This window comes from Anopheles stephensi, chromosome 2 (assembly GCF_013141755.1).
Source record: "Anopheles stephensi strain Indian chromosome 2, UCI_ANSTEP_V1.0, whole genome shotgun sequence".
Taxonomy (NCBI): domain Eukaryota; kingdom Metazoa; phylum Arthropoda; class Insecta; order Diptera; family Culicidae; genus Anopheles; species Anopheles stephensi.
Genome location: NC_050202.1, coordinates 84,535,221 through 84,552,611, shown reverse-complemented (window position 1 = coordinate 84,552,611; position 17,391 = coordinate 84,535,221). Strand labels below are relative to the sequence as shown.

The 17,391-nt window shown below is 45.2% G+C and overlaps 1 protein-coding gene across 5 annotated transcripts in view; it reads right to left on the bottom strand.

Annotated features, from left to right (window-relative positions):
- The window catches only part of LOC118505347 (GTPase-activating Rap/Ran-GAP domain-like protein 3), a 75,264-nt gene that overhangs the window by 42,676 nt on the left and 15,197 nt on the right, over positions 1–17,391 (bottom strand). The window contains exons 1-2 of one of the 5 annotated variants that reach the window (XM_036041008.1): positions 15,857–16,128; positions 14,241–14,865 (exon numbers count right to left, since the gene is read on the bottom strand). The exons of 2 other annotated variants lie outside the window; for them this stretch is intronic. In XM_036041008.1, the coding sequence (XP_035896901.1) occupies positions 14,241–14,719 (479 nt within the window). In that variant the 5' untranslated portion in view covers positions 14,720–14,865; positions 15,857–16,128. Of the gene's footprint in view, positions 1–14,240; positions 15,230–15,856; positions 16,129–17,391 lie in introns of those variants that run through there. 2 more of the 5 variants (XM_036041009.1, XM_036041010.1) reach the window with 2 other exon arrangements.

Sequence of the window (17,391 nt, the reverse complement as noted above, 5' to 3'; positions counted from 1 at the left end):
TCATTCTCATTCTGATCTGCCGTCTCGCCGTCTCGCTTTTCCTTGTTCACCCTAGCCCATTTTTCACTACTACCCACCCCACCTTTTCCCCGGGACGGTTACATCCCTTTGGGCGAATCTTCGCGCTTAAACCCTCTCCACTTTTCCATCGCTTTCTTCCCCCCCCCCCCCCCCCCAAAACGGCCCCATCCACTTTGCCAGAGGCAGACGGCACGGCGACCGTCACGAGCGCCGCCAATTCGAAAGCATATTTTTATCGCACCACAACCATATACGACCCTGGCCCCTGTCGGCGATGTTGTTATTATTATTGTTGTGCTTGTTGCTGTTGCTACCGGCCACCGCCATGCCACAGGTTTTGTTGTTTATTTATTTTTTGTTCATTTTCCTTTCTTTGCCGCTTGGATGCGCGCTATCCTTAGCATGACGTTTGGTGCTCTCTCGCTTTCTCTCTCTCTATCCCTCTCTCGTTCGCTCGCTTTTGAGCTGGATCCATTATCCCATCCCGTGAGCCGGCAGAAGGGATGACTTTAAGCCGTAGCGACAACAACGGGCAGCAGCATCCATCCGTCGAGTGCACGGGATTATTGGGAGCCGTGCAGCTCATGTCAATGTCGGCGACATCGACACCGCGCCATGACATCCGTCGCTGTGAGTGTCACCAGCGTGTGTTGCTGTCGTTATGTGTGTGTGTGTGTGTGTGTTTTAGCCCCTTCTTTTTATGCGGAATTTCCCAACCAAGATTCGAATTCAATTGACACAGGGACATTGGTGTTGGACTGTCCATTAAGAGTAATCTGCATTTCTGGACCGTTGGCTCGCTGCCAGAATTCCACAACTCAGCAAGGTAGCTCACAAACTATCGGACCGTTTCGGAGTAGAATTCGCCATTTTCTAACCTATTTGTTCGGAACATTGAGTTCCAATAGTGTCTAACAATGATTGACAGTGAGCCCTTTCCTTCCAAATGCCAAATGCCAAACAATCATCACTGTCACCTCACCGATCGAATGTCTTTTCCCGTCCCAAAAACGAATGCTTCAGTTCCACCTTCAAAATTAAACTTTCTAATCCAAATCGGTTAACTTCTAGGAATGCTCCAAAATGATTGCTCAGTTGTGATAATTACTTATCAAACATTCATCTGCGTCCGCTCCGGTAAGCACCGGTTTTCAAACGGTCACACCAACTCTCGCGCAACTTCGGCCAAGTCCACTCGAGCATGTCAAACAAAAAGCAAAAGGCTCGGCCGACGTCGCTTTCGTCATAAATCATGCAAATCAAAAAGTTAACAAACTGCTCAAGAACCACTTTGCTAATCACTTTCATGCCACCTTCATCTCGACTGCCTGACTCTGCGTACTCAAACACACGCGCACACACAAATTAAGGGGAAATTATCTTAATTACTTTGGACCGGCAGCTTGCGAGGCCAGGGGCTTGATTTGCTTTAAACGTGGGAACCACTGGCAAAAATGACGAACCTGTTGAAATTGAATGCGAGCCTGCCGATGGAATGCTTTCTATCGGCAGCAGAATTACAGAGATCACAAGGAAGAATTCCAACTTCCAAGGATGTGTTCGATGATATGTGCGTTTCATCACAATAGAGTATCAGCTCGGGATGAAGCTTACTGTGCTTCTCCAGCTGTATCACCTGAGCAAACGAGCTCCGGTACTTGTTGATATATGGTATATTGGACTAGGGTAACGCGCTGATCAAATAAAACCCTCGCACGGGAAGCGAAATACTTGGGAAAAGCATCAGCTAGCGACTGAAGGAGCAAAGTGGAATCCTTGAGCTTTACCTTCTTTGCCTTCGTGTTGCGCCTTGTGCTACCAGTGCCATCATCGTAAGCCGCTTGGCTTCCGAAGAAATCCTCCCGGCATTAGTGTTTGCCTTTTTACGGTGTCCGGACATCCAAAAATGTTCGATTTTTCCCACCCAGTGTCAGGGCCGGGCCCTTCGTCAAGCGGGCTCTCTCTCTCGCATTGCTAGTTTCGCTACTTTAATTGTTTCTCTTCGTGTGAGTTCAGTGCCCGTGGTTCCGTCATCGTGTTGACGCGCTGTCACGTACGTACCTACGGATGGAATGGGGTTCGGCCGCAACATAAATCAAACCCTCTACCGGCATTCGAAGGTATTTTCCATTAGTGCTTCCAAATCGGAGGATTTTGGGTAAAAGGTAACCCAAGCTCGACTGTTTGAAAGTCTCCCGACAATACCCTCTCGGTTTTCTCGGTTGCCGCGAAGAATCCTCGGAAAGTCCCCGGAATCAATAGAACAAACAATGGCTGACCCATAGAACTGATGTGATGGCCCAGCCGCACTACTCTCGCCTAGACTCCCCCCCGTTCAGTCCATCGTCACGGGAAATCTAATTTAACCGTTTTCACAACCAATTTACGAAAAACTGCTCACTCGGGCCATATTGAGGTGGCGATGGGAGTGAGAAAACTTAACTCCCGAACGAAGAAAAAACAAGCAGTTCGGTTGCAGTTTGTTCTAGCAGGAAGCATCTTTAAAGTCACTCAGACAGAATAAAGGTCTCTCTCTCTCTCGGACGCTTCTTGGCTGGGTATGGTCAACGTCCGTAGGCAAACCCATCCCCCTGGAGGTTGACGTTGAGAAGGATTCTAACTTATTTGGGGCGATAGGATTAGGTGGAAAATGTAGGCAAATAGAATTTTGCTATATATAAACGTGACGTGTCTAAAATTGAGCGTGACAAATTAAACATTATTTTTGCACACCATTCCAAGAGCTTGAAGCTCATGTTCGAGAGCACAAGATGTGACAAGATTTGAATTTCTCGACTCAATCGGAGCTCTAACGAACTGCCATTGACGTAATTTATGGCTGCAGTCAAATGATTTCGCCGGCACAAGTGTGAAAGTTATTTGTGGAGTTAATAGTATTACTAGGCAGTAGGTTATGTTTATTTTAGCGTATTGATTGGGAAGTCAATCTCATCTCATCTTCACTTACTTGACTTACGCGCGAAAGGCACGCTAGGAATAGGTTTAATTTTAATCATACCTGAAATTAGACAAGAAAATGCGATGTTAGTCAAAAAAATTCAACTCTTTTTTCTTTATTTACTTTCCAACTCCCAAATTTAATATATTCCTTCCGCAATGAGCCCAGGAAAACTGTAAAACCAAAATCATTATGGTCTTACAGCGTAATAACTAACCACACAATTTAATAATCGTTCCCTTTTACACCGTACATGGTCAGCTTCTCGCTTACAGCACACCGCTGTCGGCAGGAACAAAACCGAGCGAGTGAAAACATAACCCAAAACAAATCGAATCAATTACAGCCACCTTCCCCAACCACTAACACCTCCCACCGGACGACACTCGGCACATTTCTCCGGTGAGTGGCGGTGAACCTTCCGTCATACTAGCTGCCATACAATTTTCCACGATTGATACCAATCACTCGTCCCGATGCGAGTGTGAACAGGAAGGAAAACGAGGGTTTTCCCTGCTCCCACCAACCCAACTGCACGCCCGAATTTACCATCCCAAACCGGTGCCAAAACGGCATTCCATCGATCGATCTTTGGCGTCTTCCGGGCATCGGAAGCTTCGGTTTCCGGTTCGTTGGAATCGATACACGGGCCGCCATGCTAACACACTCGTGAAATGAGCACTTTCGTTGGAGCGAAACAAAATTAGTACAAAAAAACACACTCGCACCAACACACATACCCACACGACGGGTCGACCGGTTGAAAGCTGGTTTACACATATACATATCGTATGAATTTATGTGAAATGCGCAGCACGGCGTAATGTCAACGCCACACTCGATCGCAACTGAACCCCGACCCACACACACATACCGATGATTGATTTATGAGGCAACGCCACGGCAAGCAAATTAGATTGATCGCTTCTTCACCTTTGATGGCTTACCTTTAATTATGTTCTTTTTTCATTCATTCGATTTGTTTATTTCTCGTCTCACTGGCAGACGAGCGAGGGTCGGTTTTGCCGTTTGACTTGATTAATTAGACACTGTGCGCTCGGTGAGCTGGTAAGGATTTATGGTGTATGAATGGATTAGTCGGCAGAAGATTTTCCTTCCGGTTTGATGGACTAATCCCCCTCCTATTATGGATGTGTGTGTGTTAGGGATTAAGTTGCTGGGATTAGTTGCTGTTTAGTTACGGAACGCTAGAGCCACCGAAAGATCATGCATCATGACCTTTCGAGGTATTCAAAACTTCGTCTTATTTGTTTTGTAACCCCATTGGCCACCTTTCCTAGCTCATATTGTAATAGTATCTAACAGACTTATGGAGTATTTTATTCCAAAACGGGGTAGTTGATCCAGCATGGTCCTAGCCACAATTTTGAAATGTCTCACACAGCAATCAGACGGCAAAGCTCTTGCGCAGACCAATCGAAAGAATAAAGTCAGACGATAGCGTTTTCAGGAGTGTAAACAGCATATAGCATTAACGCAAATAGTTTTAGGGGCATGATCCGTAGCAAACAAAAAGCTTCTCTCAATATACAGCATTATCAGAATTCTTGTACTGCAGAGTGAATATCTGGAATTTGTTTACTCTAGCCATGTTCAGCATCCCATGCAATGACAGTTGGAAGTCCTTCGAGTTTCTTAAATAAAATAGAAATTGGAATAGAAATTCGGGGTGTTACACTCTAACAACCAAGTTCGATTCTTAAGCATCAAAGTCCAGTAGCCTAAGGTCGTCTTAGGGAAGTGAAATCCAAAGATCAATTTAACCAGAATGGCATTAGTGAGCAGCTTAATAAGACTAGGGGGAAGATTACTTCAGATCGGAAGCTATGGTTTATTTGAATCGGTGTGCCTGATCGATTGCTGAACGATACAGCCACTGTCGATGTCAGATCGCTAGGCAGTTCAATAGATGCTCTCAACTAGCACTTCAAAAAAAAACTCTCAAGAATTAGATAAAAGATCCTAAAGGTAGTTTCCAAGAAAATTTTTATTCTACGAAAATTGTGAATAGAATAGAACTCCTCATACTGTGAACATTCCAGGAGACGTTTAGAAGCACTGTCACTGCAATAACTTATCTTATGAACATTTTTCTCAAAGTCCATATCAACAAATGCTCTGTTCTATTTTAAATTGAAAAAAAAAACAGTCTAGACAGAAGTTCCAAACAATTTGATGGTTTTTATCCTTCCTCTATTTTTTTTTACACAAGAGCAAACCCGTTCGCCATTCCCAGCCAAATCAAATTTTTTAAAAGGAGAAACTTTGCAAACACCGATTTCCATTCATTACGTTACATCGACTTTTCATCGCACAGTACAAACAAAAAAACCGCGTACAAACCCCCATTAGATATCATTTGTCGCTCAGACAGGCCCCGACATTGTGCCCGGAGATCAACGTTTCACACAATTAATTCTCCTTAATGTTTATTCGAGCGTAAAGCGAAAACCCCCCCTAGCTCCAAGCAGTTGGACCCTCGGTTTCGAGCCGGCATAATGACAACGCAAACGCATTAAATTTAATCTTACACTTCGCTCAACTGCACCGGCCAAATAACAAAATGGCGAATTATGTTCATATTAATTTTTAACACCAAACTTCCCGCCTACGTCCACGGTCGGTCAAGTACAAGCCGAGAAATCAAGTAAAAAAAGCAAGACGTTTGTTTTCGAATTTTTGCATCAGAGGCTGGGTGGAAAAACGCACAAAAAACAAATGACCATAGTTATGGCAATGTTACCGTGATGTATGGCACGCGATGAACACCTGTGTGTGATTATGTGGGAATGTTCGTTGAGTTTTGCGTTTGCGGAAAATTAAGGCGGGTGGGTTTTTCAAACATGCTTTACGGGGGTTGAATTCTTGCCTCAATGCGTAATGGTTTCCTTCATGAGTTACATGCGATTTTTGCTGCCCTTTTTTTCAAAGGATGGGAAAGCTGTCGTCGTCGCTCTTCCCATCATGCAATGGGTTGTTCTTAATCTTTTGCCCGTTCAGCCGCTTTAAAGCCACGAGCTTCTTCTGCTTTTCTCCCTCACTCTCTCTCTCTCTCTCTCTCTCTCTCTCTCTCTCTCTCTCTCTCGATGACGTTAAGCAGCGGGAAAGCATAACGTTGTTATTGCCGAGGGTTCTTCAGCTGAATTTGCGTTGGAAATGAGAAATAAGCAGAACTGTCAAAGGCGCTCAATCCCTCGGACTCGGGTTAAGAAGGCCACGGTGAGGGCCACGGTCGCTTATTCCCTTTCCTTTGCCGGTACCTTCTTAAGTCGTGCCGTGCACCGAAAGGTAAGCAATTTAAGGTAGCATGTTAATAATTTATCATCTCTCCCGGGGCTACTTTTCGACCGTGAAAAGGTATCAGTATTGCCGCCGGGTTCGGGCTCCCGGAAGTTCGCGCTCGGCGCTCTGTGGGGAAGGGTTTGTTTTAATGCGTTTATGATTTAAATTTTATGCGACGGTGCATTGAAAATACATGAAAAAGGATTTTTACATAAAATTATGCACGCATAAAATGCTATCCTGTTAAAGACAAAACTGATTCATCGCCCTTTTTGATACTTCACTTTCACTCGATTCACTTCGTTGCTGTGACCCATTTTCTTGTAATTGCTTACACAAGCAATTTCTGTGACTGCACCGGTAAGACGGAAAAGGGATGGATTTTTTTTTTGAAATCTCCTCCGCTTTCAAATGGAAAGTTAATCCATGCATACTGACGGCTACACAATAGCTTACAGCTTGCCACCAACACTACACTGCTCGCTGTCCGGGTGGCTGGGTGAGTACAGAACTGAGCTTGCAATCCACCACATTTTATGAAAACGAAAAGACAGGACAGAATAAAAATGGGAACAGCGAATGAGAAAACTTTTCTTCCCTCGAAATCGGATCCATTTCCATGGTGAAACTGTAAGTGGTGCATAAAATGTGCTGCTCGTTTCGTCCACTGCAGTACGACGCTTCACGCTGGTACATCTTGCGTGCTTCGCGCATTCGTGTTTGAAAATTCAATGTATGTAAAATGGTTAAACTTCATATTGAAGCGTCGTAAGTGCAGTTTTATCTTGAATCACGAACACCCTTCGAACGGCAGGGAATGCAACACAACCAGCTCACTCAGGTTCGAGTGAGAGAGAGAGAGAGAGAGAGCGCGAGTGTATTGTAAGTTATGGCTACGAACATTGGGTTGCAAGGTTGAAACTACCAACAGGTTATGCGCATTTTGCTGTTGCAATCCCGCTTGATCAATTCCATCCAACTGCAATCGTATCGAAGCTCAATCACGGATAAGCTCAATTGTCGTTTTTTCTTCCTCCCTTCCTCCCTCTCTCCCTTTCTCTCTTTCTACTGTTGCTTTTCGGTAAGGCAACACGCATTGACTTGTTTACGAAGTTTGCACGACAGCAATGTTCATTTGTATGCTAATTAGTGCTTTACATTTTATTGAACCACTTTAGAGCTCTGCATGATGCCGGCACCGAACAGCCGTGTGTTACAACCGTTCCTTTTTTTCGGAGTGCTGTTTGTGATTCATGAATTACAATTACGGCTGATGATGATGAAATGGAGTACAGAAATCGATACAGCCAATCACAAAAACACACTGATTGATGACAGAATGAATGGATTTAAGAAGCTTTTGATAGCGAAATAACGTTCTCGGTTAGGACTGGTAAAATAGAGTAGTCAGTACGGTAGAGAGGTATGTGAACACGCTCGTGTCATGTTCAGTTCTCAACATAACCCTTGGGAAAAAACTTTTATTTCCCGGAATTCAGTAACTTGGTGATTGATAAGCGAGCTTTATGATAAATAACAATATAAGAACACCTGTTGATGGTTTGGTAGCTTTTTTCTAATGCTTTGCGGTAGAAGCTTTCATTTGCTATATTGTTTTACCTGCTCCTCACAATTCGAGTCCGCTCTCTTTATACGGATGATCCAAGTTAGAACTGAAAACGAGTTATTCTTTTAATAAAATTATTAATTGAAATTTAATTACTTTTTTTAAATAAATTCTCAGCTTCACCAGTGCTCCCCCCCTCAAAAACTCAAAATTTCAGTAAACAAAGAACGGCGTGCACTTTCTTATCCAACACGTGCCTTCTGTAGCGGGCGCAACTACTACCCCCCGCAGAGAGTTCTATTCTACCGAAACCTTTCCCAAACTACTCGCCATTCTTCTCACTCAAGCTACGGTAGCTCTCGCAGCTTAATGCTTTTAATGCTTCTCACGTAAATTAATTATGAGTATCTTTATTACGCGACTTTACCTAGCAGCATCTAGCTTCCGGCGATTCTTCGAATGCACTTTGGAAACTTTTAACTCATAAAGTTTGATTAAAGCTTCCGTTGGCAAAAGTGAGGCTGTGATGCACGGTGCACCCAACAACCAGCTAAGTAACTGTTTTCCCGCTTCACATATCCCGCACGCACGGGTCGTATCGTAATTGCAAGCCTGCAAGCCCACACGAATGCACCTGCGCTGCAGCGGTATGTAGGGTTTCACGTGTGCAAACAACAGACAGCGAGCGATGCGTGCATCCAGCACCGTAAAGCATAAAGAGAACTGCCGCGAAAATCCTGCCACCTAGCCCGCACTGACCTCAAACCGTCGGTCTACTAAGAAGAGTAGCGGTGTGTTCCGTTCCACGATTTCCATCAACGAGTTCAACCAACCACTTCACTCTTCCAAAGCAGCAGCGGCGGCATACATTTTCCATAAGGTTCCATCCCCAAAAACCTCAAAAGGTATGGCGCATGGGTAACATCTGCTCGCAAGGGTCTCTGGTCTGGTTTTGGGAGCAGCAGTCGGGAACCTTACGGTGGTTACGACAAAAGCCCGCCCTTTACCAATACCAACGTACGTGAAGCGAGGTGCACAGGCCCGTACGTGTATGCTTGCAGCGTGGTTTTTCCTCGCAAACAGTAAGCGAACGAGCGCTTTACGGCCTTTGCCCGGCATTCGAATCTAATCCGGGCGGAACATAGTGCTCTAATTTACAGCCCATACCGTCGGCAGGTCGGGAAAATCTGCCCCCGACCAAGATTCGTCGTAATAGGACCGTTAAATCTAACCTCAACCATTCTGCTGGCGTAGACCCGGCTGGGAGCAAAACTTCCTAGGAACGCCCTTATCGGTCGGTCGAAAGAGAAATTTCGAGGATCAAAAATTAACACTTTGTTTTAAGTGGTACTTGCGGGTTCGGGTGGATCTCGAGAGGTATGGAATGGTATGGGAGGTAGGACGAGCCGAAGCATATCAAAGGCTACGCTATCGAGCAAAGAGCGAACCGTCCGACCAAAATGCTGCTGCCCTGTAATGATAACGGACGGAACGCATCGAATCATAAAATTTCTCATTATGTCACAACGAATGTGAATATGTGTGAATTTGCTACCATTTGAAGCGTCTCTTTCACCAGTAAAGAAAGTGTAAAAAAACAACTTGTAAAGTGTACAACACCAGCAAAACAATGTGGTACGAATGGATTTTCTCTCTCTCGCTCTAGACATAACAGGTCACACAAACTGTTGGCAAACGGCAAACAAACATGTTGCGAAAAAACAAATCGACTACAATAACGAAACGAAGCCAGCATAACAAATCAATACGCAGCCGAACGGTGCAGAGCGAACGGATCGAAGAGAGGAAAGAAAACCAAACAAAGTGATTTCAAACATTCAACAAAGTTTCAACAACCAGATCAATATGGCAGGGAAAAAGTTTTTTTTCTCTATCGCTCGTTCTCTTCCGATGCGTCCAGCTCGACAAGTTGATTCCGTAGAGTACGGCAACACATAGAAGAAAAAAAGCAGTACAACTATGTAGGCATTTTCTTGGAATTCTCGAAAGAGCTGTGGCAGCTTCTGTACACACGCCCGGCTCTGTTGACAATGGACACCCATCACAGGCGTGCCTCGTTAATCCTCCGACCACACTGTTCTAGTGCGCGCGTGTATGACTGTTCAAATGGTTACATCCATCAGCTGACGTGGAGTAAAGCATCTGAAGGGAAAATAATGTTGCTGTGTGATGGATGAAGAAGTTTCCAACTTTTCCCAATCCTTAAGGGACGCTACTTCCTTTTTAGCTTGTGATGAATTGAGTAAACTTTTTGGTTTTGAAATTTTTACAAACAATTTTAAGGTACTTTGAACAAACAGTTTTGTAACATTAGACTTTCCAACGGTGTAACTCTTTAACTAACAGTACTGGTACTGTCTTGTTCAACTCCTGTTTCCTGCTCTCACATCAAAGAAAACTCAAAACATACCACAGCATTACAGTAACGATTCTACAGCCGTTATTGTCTCGTGTCATTGTGTTGGCTCGGTACACGCCACGCCATGTCAAGGTCGGTAGATGAATGGTAAACGGAACTGCTTCACGTTCTTTCAATCATTGTGCTCCGCACACCAGACAGGATGAAGCATCGAGCATAAGGAAAAAAGGTACCTTCCATCAAACATCCGAGCATTATCACGAGCAACTTGACGGCGCATGCAAAGCTTTGAAGTTGGAGGAATCGTGGCGGTAACGATTCCGCTTAAAGTACAGCTGACAACAAACAGGGCGAGAAACAAAATCAGTCCAGATCTGCAAATGGTCACCCATTATAGAGCGTAGACATATTTGGACAAAGCAATCTGCTCGCATGTAATATTCAGGACATTTATTGCAATGTTACTTGATACGCCATCAAACTGGAAGTGTCATAGCTTATCACCTTAACTCCCTGTTGATGCCATCCTTACCAGGTAGCACTGAAGATCTCGTCAGTGTGCTGGTGCTGCCAAACCGATTGCTGCCAGCCTTGACTATATTTGTCTTGTAATTAGACACGGATTTCGGCCCGACGCAACGGGCTGCAACGAACCGTAACCGGATAGATGTAACGCGTCGGAAATTAAATATTTATCCTACCCGTATCCGTGACGCGAATAATTAGATCAGCAAGAGGTGCCGGAACACGCACAAGCCCTTTTGTGTTTTGTGTGAGGAAAGGTTGATTTTCAACATAGCGAAAACCTATATGTTTGTCTTTTTTAACCCTTTTTGCTGGTTGTGATATCTGTTGACCTGTTTTTTTGGCGCATTTTCCTTTGCGATGACCTGTCAAATAGAATAATGCTTTTGTTTGCACATTGAACAACGATTTTTTTTAAATGCTGCTATTCCTGATGATGATTCGTTCATCGGTGAACCCTTTTATGCGGCAAAGAATGACAAAGAAAGCGCTGAAAAAAAGAGCAATGATTGTTATCCTCAACGACATGAGTGATGGTGGCATGCGTCACTCTGCAACGGCTTTGTGATTGGAACAATGCCCTGCAAGAAACAGACCAGAAAGAAAGTCCTTCACATTATGCCAATCATTGTGGGAAGCTCTAACGTTTTCTTTGTTTTATTTCTTACGTGATGCATTTGGATAGTAGCCTGATTGTATTATAATAACACATAAGGCAATGTTTGTACGAAATTATACGTCAAAGTAGCCACTTCCCTATTACTAAGATAGCATCATTAAAATGTTTCCCGATCCGATCGTCGAGCAACCGAGATGATATTTGCTCAGAAAAACATCCAAACGACTCTCTCTCTCTCTCTCTCTCTGCCTTTAAAACAACTAATGTTGTTTTACTACTTTCCAAAACTTTTACCGCCAAGGATCTTCACCGGCAATACCGGCCGATCCATGGAGACGCTTGGTACCTCGTAGGCTCATGCCTTTCTCCATGGAGACGCCTGGTACGCCGTAGCCCAATTATGGTCGGCAGCAATCGCCTTCACCGATCGTTGCCCGATACGTTTATCGGCGATCGAAATATAGCTAAGGTAGCGATAAACAACATCACCGTACGCACGGGCTCGTTAGCACAGCTGAGAAAATATTGACCATAGCAGAGGGGCGATGGTGACTCTCGCTTCGTTCGACTGCGGTTCAGTGAAGCGAATCAATATCATTAAGAGTGCAATTGGATGTGGGCTTGTATTAACGGGAATTGGGTCGAAAAAAAAATGATCCAGGTTCTATATGTAATTATCTGTAACAAATGAATCAATCATTATTAGAAAGTCGTGAAGCTAATGCCTTTTTTCTTTCTTAAATAAAATTATTACAACCACCATCATGCCTTCTACCGCACAAAGCGCCCCCATTAAACACATCCATATTGAATGCCAAACTTCCCTTCAAAAACGACTCATACAAAGCATTTCAACTATCCGAATCACATTTTACGCGCGATCATAATTCTTCCACCAATAATACATATATTGCAAGCGTAACGTTCAGGAAACCATCCATCTTGGCTGCTCACATCAACCATATCAAACCGGTTGCCGGTTGCCTCGGGCTGGCCGTTTCTTCACGCACACGCACACACACACACACACCAGCAAAATACCCCGGGGCGGAAAACATGCCAAAAATTCCCAAAAACCATGCAAGTATGTACAGGGCGCTCGGTACTTTATTGCATTTGTTGCTTGCCGGTGGTTTATGGCACACTGGTTCTGGCATTCCCGGCCGAATCGTTCGTTATCGTTGCCAGTTTTTGCGGGTGATGGTGATGCTGGTGGAATGCCAGGTGGTGGTGGCGGTGCCTTAAATATTATTTCAACCAAGAAGGGGCTTCGCCTAACTCGCACCGCACACAGCTCGAGTGTGTGACATTTAGCAGTGACTAAGGGCGACAGAAGAAAAAGTAACATCAAACATCTTCACACTGCCAACTCTTCGGGAAGTTGAGGCTTCGGTTGAATAGGTAGCATCCACCCGATCCTCGCCCCCCTCCCCCCCATCATTATTACCAATTCATTTCGGGCACAATAAAAGCAACAGTCTCCGCACTTGGCCGCTGGGACCGACGTGTTTACCGTCGATTTAACAATCCTCCACGTCGCGCTGATGTAATTGAACGTACGCAAGCTGCTCATTCAAAGTGCCCGCCGACTAACTGACAAAGTTATAATTGGGCGTGTTTTTCCTGGGGGTGGGTGGAGACTGGGGCGGTGGGTTTTTCTTTACTCCACAACTTTAAACTTTACTCATATCTGCGTGACGAGAGGTTCGTGAGTGTGTGTGTGTGTGTGGGACACAAGTGGCTCATCCAATCAATATTATGCCTAGTTTATGTGCAAGTTGCTACTGCTGCTGTCTTTCTTAAGTATGAAATACAAATAAACATCATTTTAAGAAGAAGTTAAAGCTTTTCTTTACAGAACAAGAAAACCAAAGCGAAAAGTACACTAATGACTAAGCACAATAATTTAGACACAGCGGACTAAGTATAATGAAAACTGATCACCATTTTAACGATTCTTTAAACTTCTTCTGGCTGGTCGTTTCTTTTGTGCGTCCTAGCAGCATTTACGTTTTAAATGGAACTCATTAGTATCATTACTGCTTTGTGAGGTGTTTTTTTCCCTCCAAATCTGCCTCTTAGTTATCAGATCGCAAGCAGTCCCGTTCAGAACAATGCTTGTCACCTACAGACTCCATATACCTTAAGCTAAAAAAACATCGCAAAACAACTTAAGAAAATCGCGATAAAATGGATGACACGGAGCAGCTAGCAAAAAAAATCCTCCCAAAACTGAAGCTACGCCCTCGGGGTCAAACTTCAACAGTTTAAGGCAAAACCGTCGCCTTTCTCCACGGGATTTAATTGTTACAGGTGTTTTTGCGCCATAATTCCATTATGCAATCACCAAAATGTTGGGCCTTGGGTGAGACCACGAAGATGAAACGATAACTGCCTTCATGCTGGGAAAATGAATCTTCCACCATTTGCGAAAACCGCATCCCAAGGTGGACCGCTTTAGAGTTGAATGAAAGTGTCTCTCTCTCTCTCTCTCTCTCTCTCTCTCTCTCTCTCTCTCTCGCTCCCTTCATTTACAGCTAGTCAGATGGAAAACTGAAAAGCGAAACCAGTTAGAAACGATCGCTTTCTCGCATCAGCAGGAAAAAACAGCATATTTTCCCATCCGCTTTGATGAGGATCTCGAGCCAAGTAGCGTTTTTCCTCTAGCCCCTTCAGTTCTGCTTTCAGACCTGTTAACTTGTTTTTGTGCCTGTGTTTTTTTTTCTCTGCTACCAACTCATTTTCTATACAAGATTTTCATATTTTCCCGGGCTGGTACCAGTTGGAAGTTTATTTGCCCCGTTTACCCACGCTCCCCGATGGCTACTTAACTCCTGCCGGTGTTGCTTCATGGCTTGAAACTTACCTGGCTGCAACGTAATCGGGCGCATGGTACGAAGCATTACGACCCCCGGCCATAAACCCACCCCCAGCCCCCACCGTACCACCGGGTCCCGTCCCACCGGCCGCCCGATCGCTCTGCACCATCTCCCAGCTGGTGATGCGGATGGGCCAAACGATCTGACCGAAGCTGTCCCGTATCAGCGCCTCCCAGGACGAGTAGGACGGGGACGATTGGGAGTGGTCGGACTGGAGGCGCTCCGAGCGCTGCAATCGGGCCCGCCGACGGGGTGACAGTGAACTTTGCTGGCCCGGACCAGCCGGGCCATTAGGAGGATTGTTGCTGGCTGCCGTCACCGTCGTGACCGCAACAGGTTGTGGGAAGGCCGTACTGCCGCTGGCCAAAGCGGACGGTGGCGGGCGTATTGCATAACTTCCGGCGTTTGGCGATGTGCCCGACACGGGTGACAGTAGCGAGGGAGCGCTCGGTTCACCGCTCTCCATTGTTCAATAGCGAATGGTGGATGTCTACTCTAGGAACGCTAGCTGGCTCACGTGGCCACCCACAATGATTGTCCAATGCAACACAAACACACAGAAAGTTTCACTGCTTCGTGAGCTACAAAATCATTCCAATATTGCACCAAAAACTGTGATTAAAATAATCAGAAAATAATACTTCCGAGAGAGAAAGCAAGCATTCAAAACTTTCAAAACCCGAGTCTCACGTGATTCACTGTTTTTGTTGATCTCCGTTCCTCACTTCACTCAACAACGCTTTCCCAACCCTTCAACCCCTGCTCGAACGCTCCCGGTGCACCATAATGCGCCCTTGTTTCTGCACCACAGGATTTCCTGGTTCATTGCGGTGGAAATGGTCGGGGAATCAACGAATGCTGACTGTTGACGGGCCCGTACGACAGGCAAGCGTGCATTGCAATTAGCTGCGGCTGCTACTCAATCACCAATTCGCTTCTGCATCAGATGGTTTCCTGCACGTACACACCGGGCACATTACACAACCCTTTCCACAACCCGTGCCACCATCGCTCGGTTTTATGGTGTGTTGATGAACTCTCGTGCACACCTGGCAAGAAGAAAGTCCAGAACACAACGTTCCACCGCGCTCTGGGCTCTGGGCTCTTAAAGCAACACCATAAATCACGATTATAAGGTTAGCATGTGGTCACTAATCGGATGGACGAACACCACGGCGTTTGTATCAAAACGGTGTACAGCATCCTTCTCCTGTGTGAACACCAGACACACACACACACAAACAGACACGAGGAAAATCGCATAAAAATGCGCGCGGCAACACAAAAGTAATAACCATAAACCAGTCCTCACAATAGACACGGGCGCGCGAGCTGCACGAGATCCTGGTGAACTGGTTTTTATTCCCCTTTCGAAGCGTTTTGTTTTTATACCACGTGGTTTACAAAGTTAAAGCGGAAGGTTTTTTATTGTACAAAAAAAGTAAACCACGCTACCTCACATGCACAGAGCAAGAGAGACCACGAATACTTGCAATCAACCGGAAAAAGGGAATAAATTAAATTAAAACAAAAACGACTTCAAACCCGGCCAGCGTGTTCCGGATCGGAGCAACAGCTGTGGAAACGGAAAGCAAAGTAATACCGTGGCACCCGTTACGATCCTGCGAGGATCCAAATAATAGTGTGGAACTGTGTGGAACGGAAAACACAACTCTGACACTACTCGGGTTTTTTTTTTTCTCACTGGCGGAACACCACCACCACACACAGACACACGTGGTGTTTCTTCTATTGAAAACACATTTCCGGGTAGCAGAACAGAACCGTACTGCTGCCTGCTCGCAACACAACCGTTACCGTGTACCGATCGAACGCGAATGCCATCCTGCTACGGTGATGCGATGCTGCTCTGGGGTTACCGGAGCCCACAGATGGAACAACACGTCTCGCCATGCGGCAATATCTTACGCCAGCCAACCCAAAATTGTGCTCCAGAATCACGTGAAGTGACGCGCATCTCTCTCCTTTGGTCGACAGCGTGAGGCGACAGACACAACATCAACAACGGTACACACGCGTACCGAAGCTGTGCGTGGCGGTGTGAAAGAGAGCATCATAAGGTAGTAACGTTAACGTAACGCACAGACACACACACACACTTACCGCAACCGAAAAATAAATGCTGATGCGACAAAGTTACTGGAAAACGCATCACGCCGCTCACGTGTTGAGCAACAGTCAAAAAGCTAACACAGAACGGATAAACCACTCCGGAAAGCTTTTACAGGGTGGTTCGGGAAAGCTTTCGAAGAGTATTCCAAAGGGCCCATGTGTCGCATGGTGTAATGTTGCACAACACAGAAAGTCACTCATGAGTTACTGGATGAAGTCGCTTCGAAGGATGCTTGAGGTGAGTGCCCTTTTGTTGTGGTTCTCGGAGCCACTTAAAATTTGAGGCTTAAATACTTCTTGTGTTAATATAAAGTGTGTGATAATTTATTCAACTTTAGCAAATATTTTTCTTGCTCGTTTTATTGGTGTACTCCAACCGACAATAAACTGCTCGCTCGGTGTACAGAGCAGCTCACCAAAACAACTTCCTCCCGAAAACAAGTCTACTGCACTCCCCGTAGGGTAGATTATAATTTCCTGAAATAACAGATAGTCCCTACAGATTGTCGCCGGTTTACTTTTTCGTACAGGTGAGACACGGCAAAGGTACTGCCGGAGTTGCTAAATAAACAGCCCGTGGGTGAGCACACACACACACACACACACACGCACGTACGCTTCGCTCGCAACACACTGAGTTATGTCCATCGGTATGCCGGCGCGTCAGCTCCGGTGTTTGTGTGTAGATTAGCTTTCTAGCTTCCCCTTTACCACCTTCCATGCCTTTACCACCCGTATCGTAGCTCTTTGATCTAAAGTTCCCGAGCAAAAGAAGAGATCGGTTCGGAACTGCTTTTTTGGCTGCCATAGTAAGGTTTCCCCCCCCCCCCCCCCCCCCGTTGAGACTACAAAGATGGATAGATTTTCTAGATTTTTCGCATCAAAATTGCTTACAGACAAAAATTATAAATTTTGAACCCCTGAAAGTATGCAATATATTTTGCAAAACGCCTAAGAGTATGCTATTGGCCCTTTAAATGTTTTTTTTTCTGATCTATTAAGCGT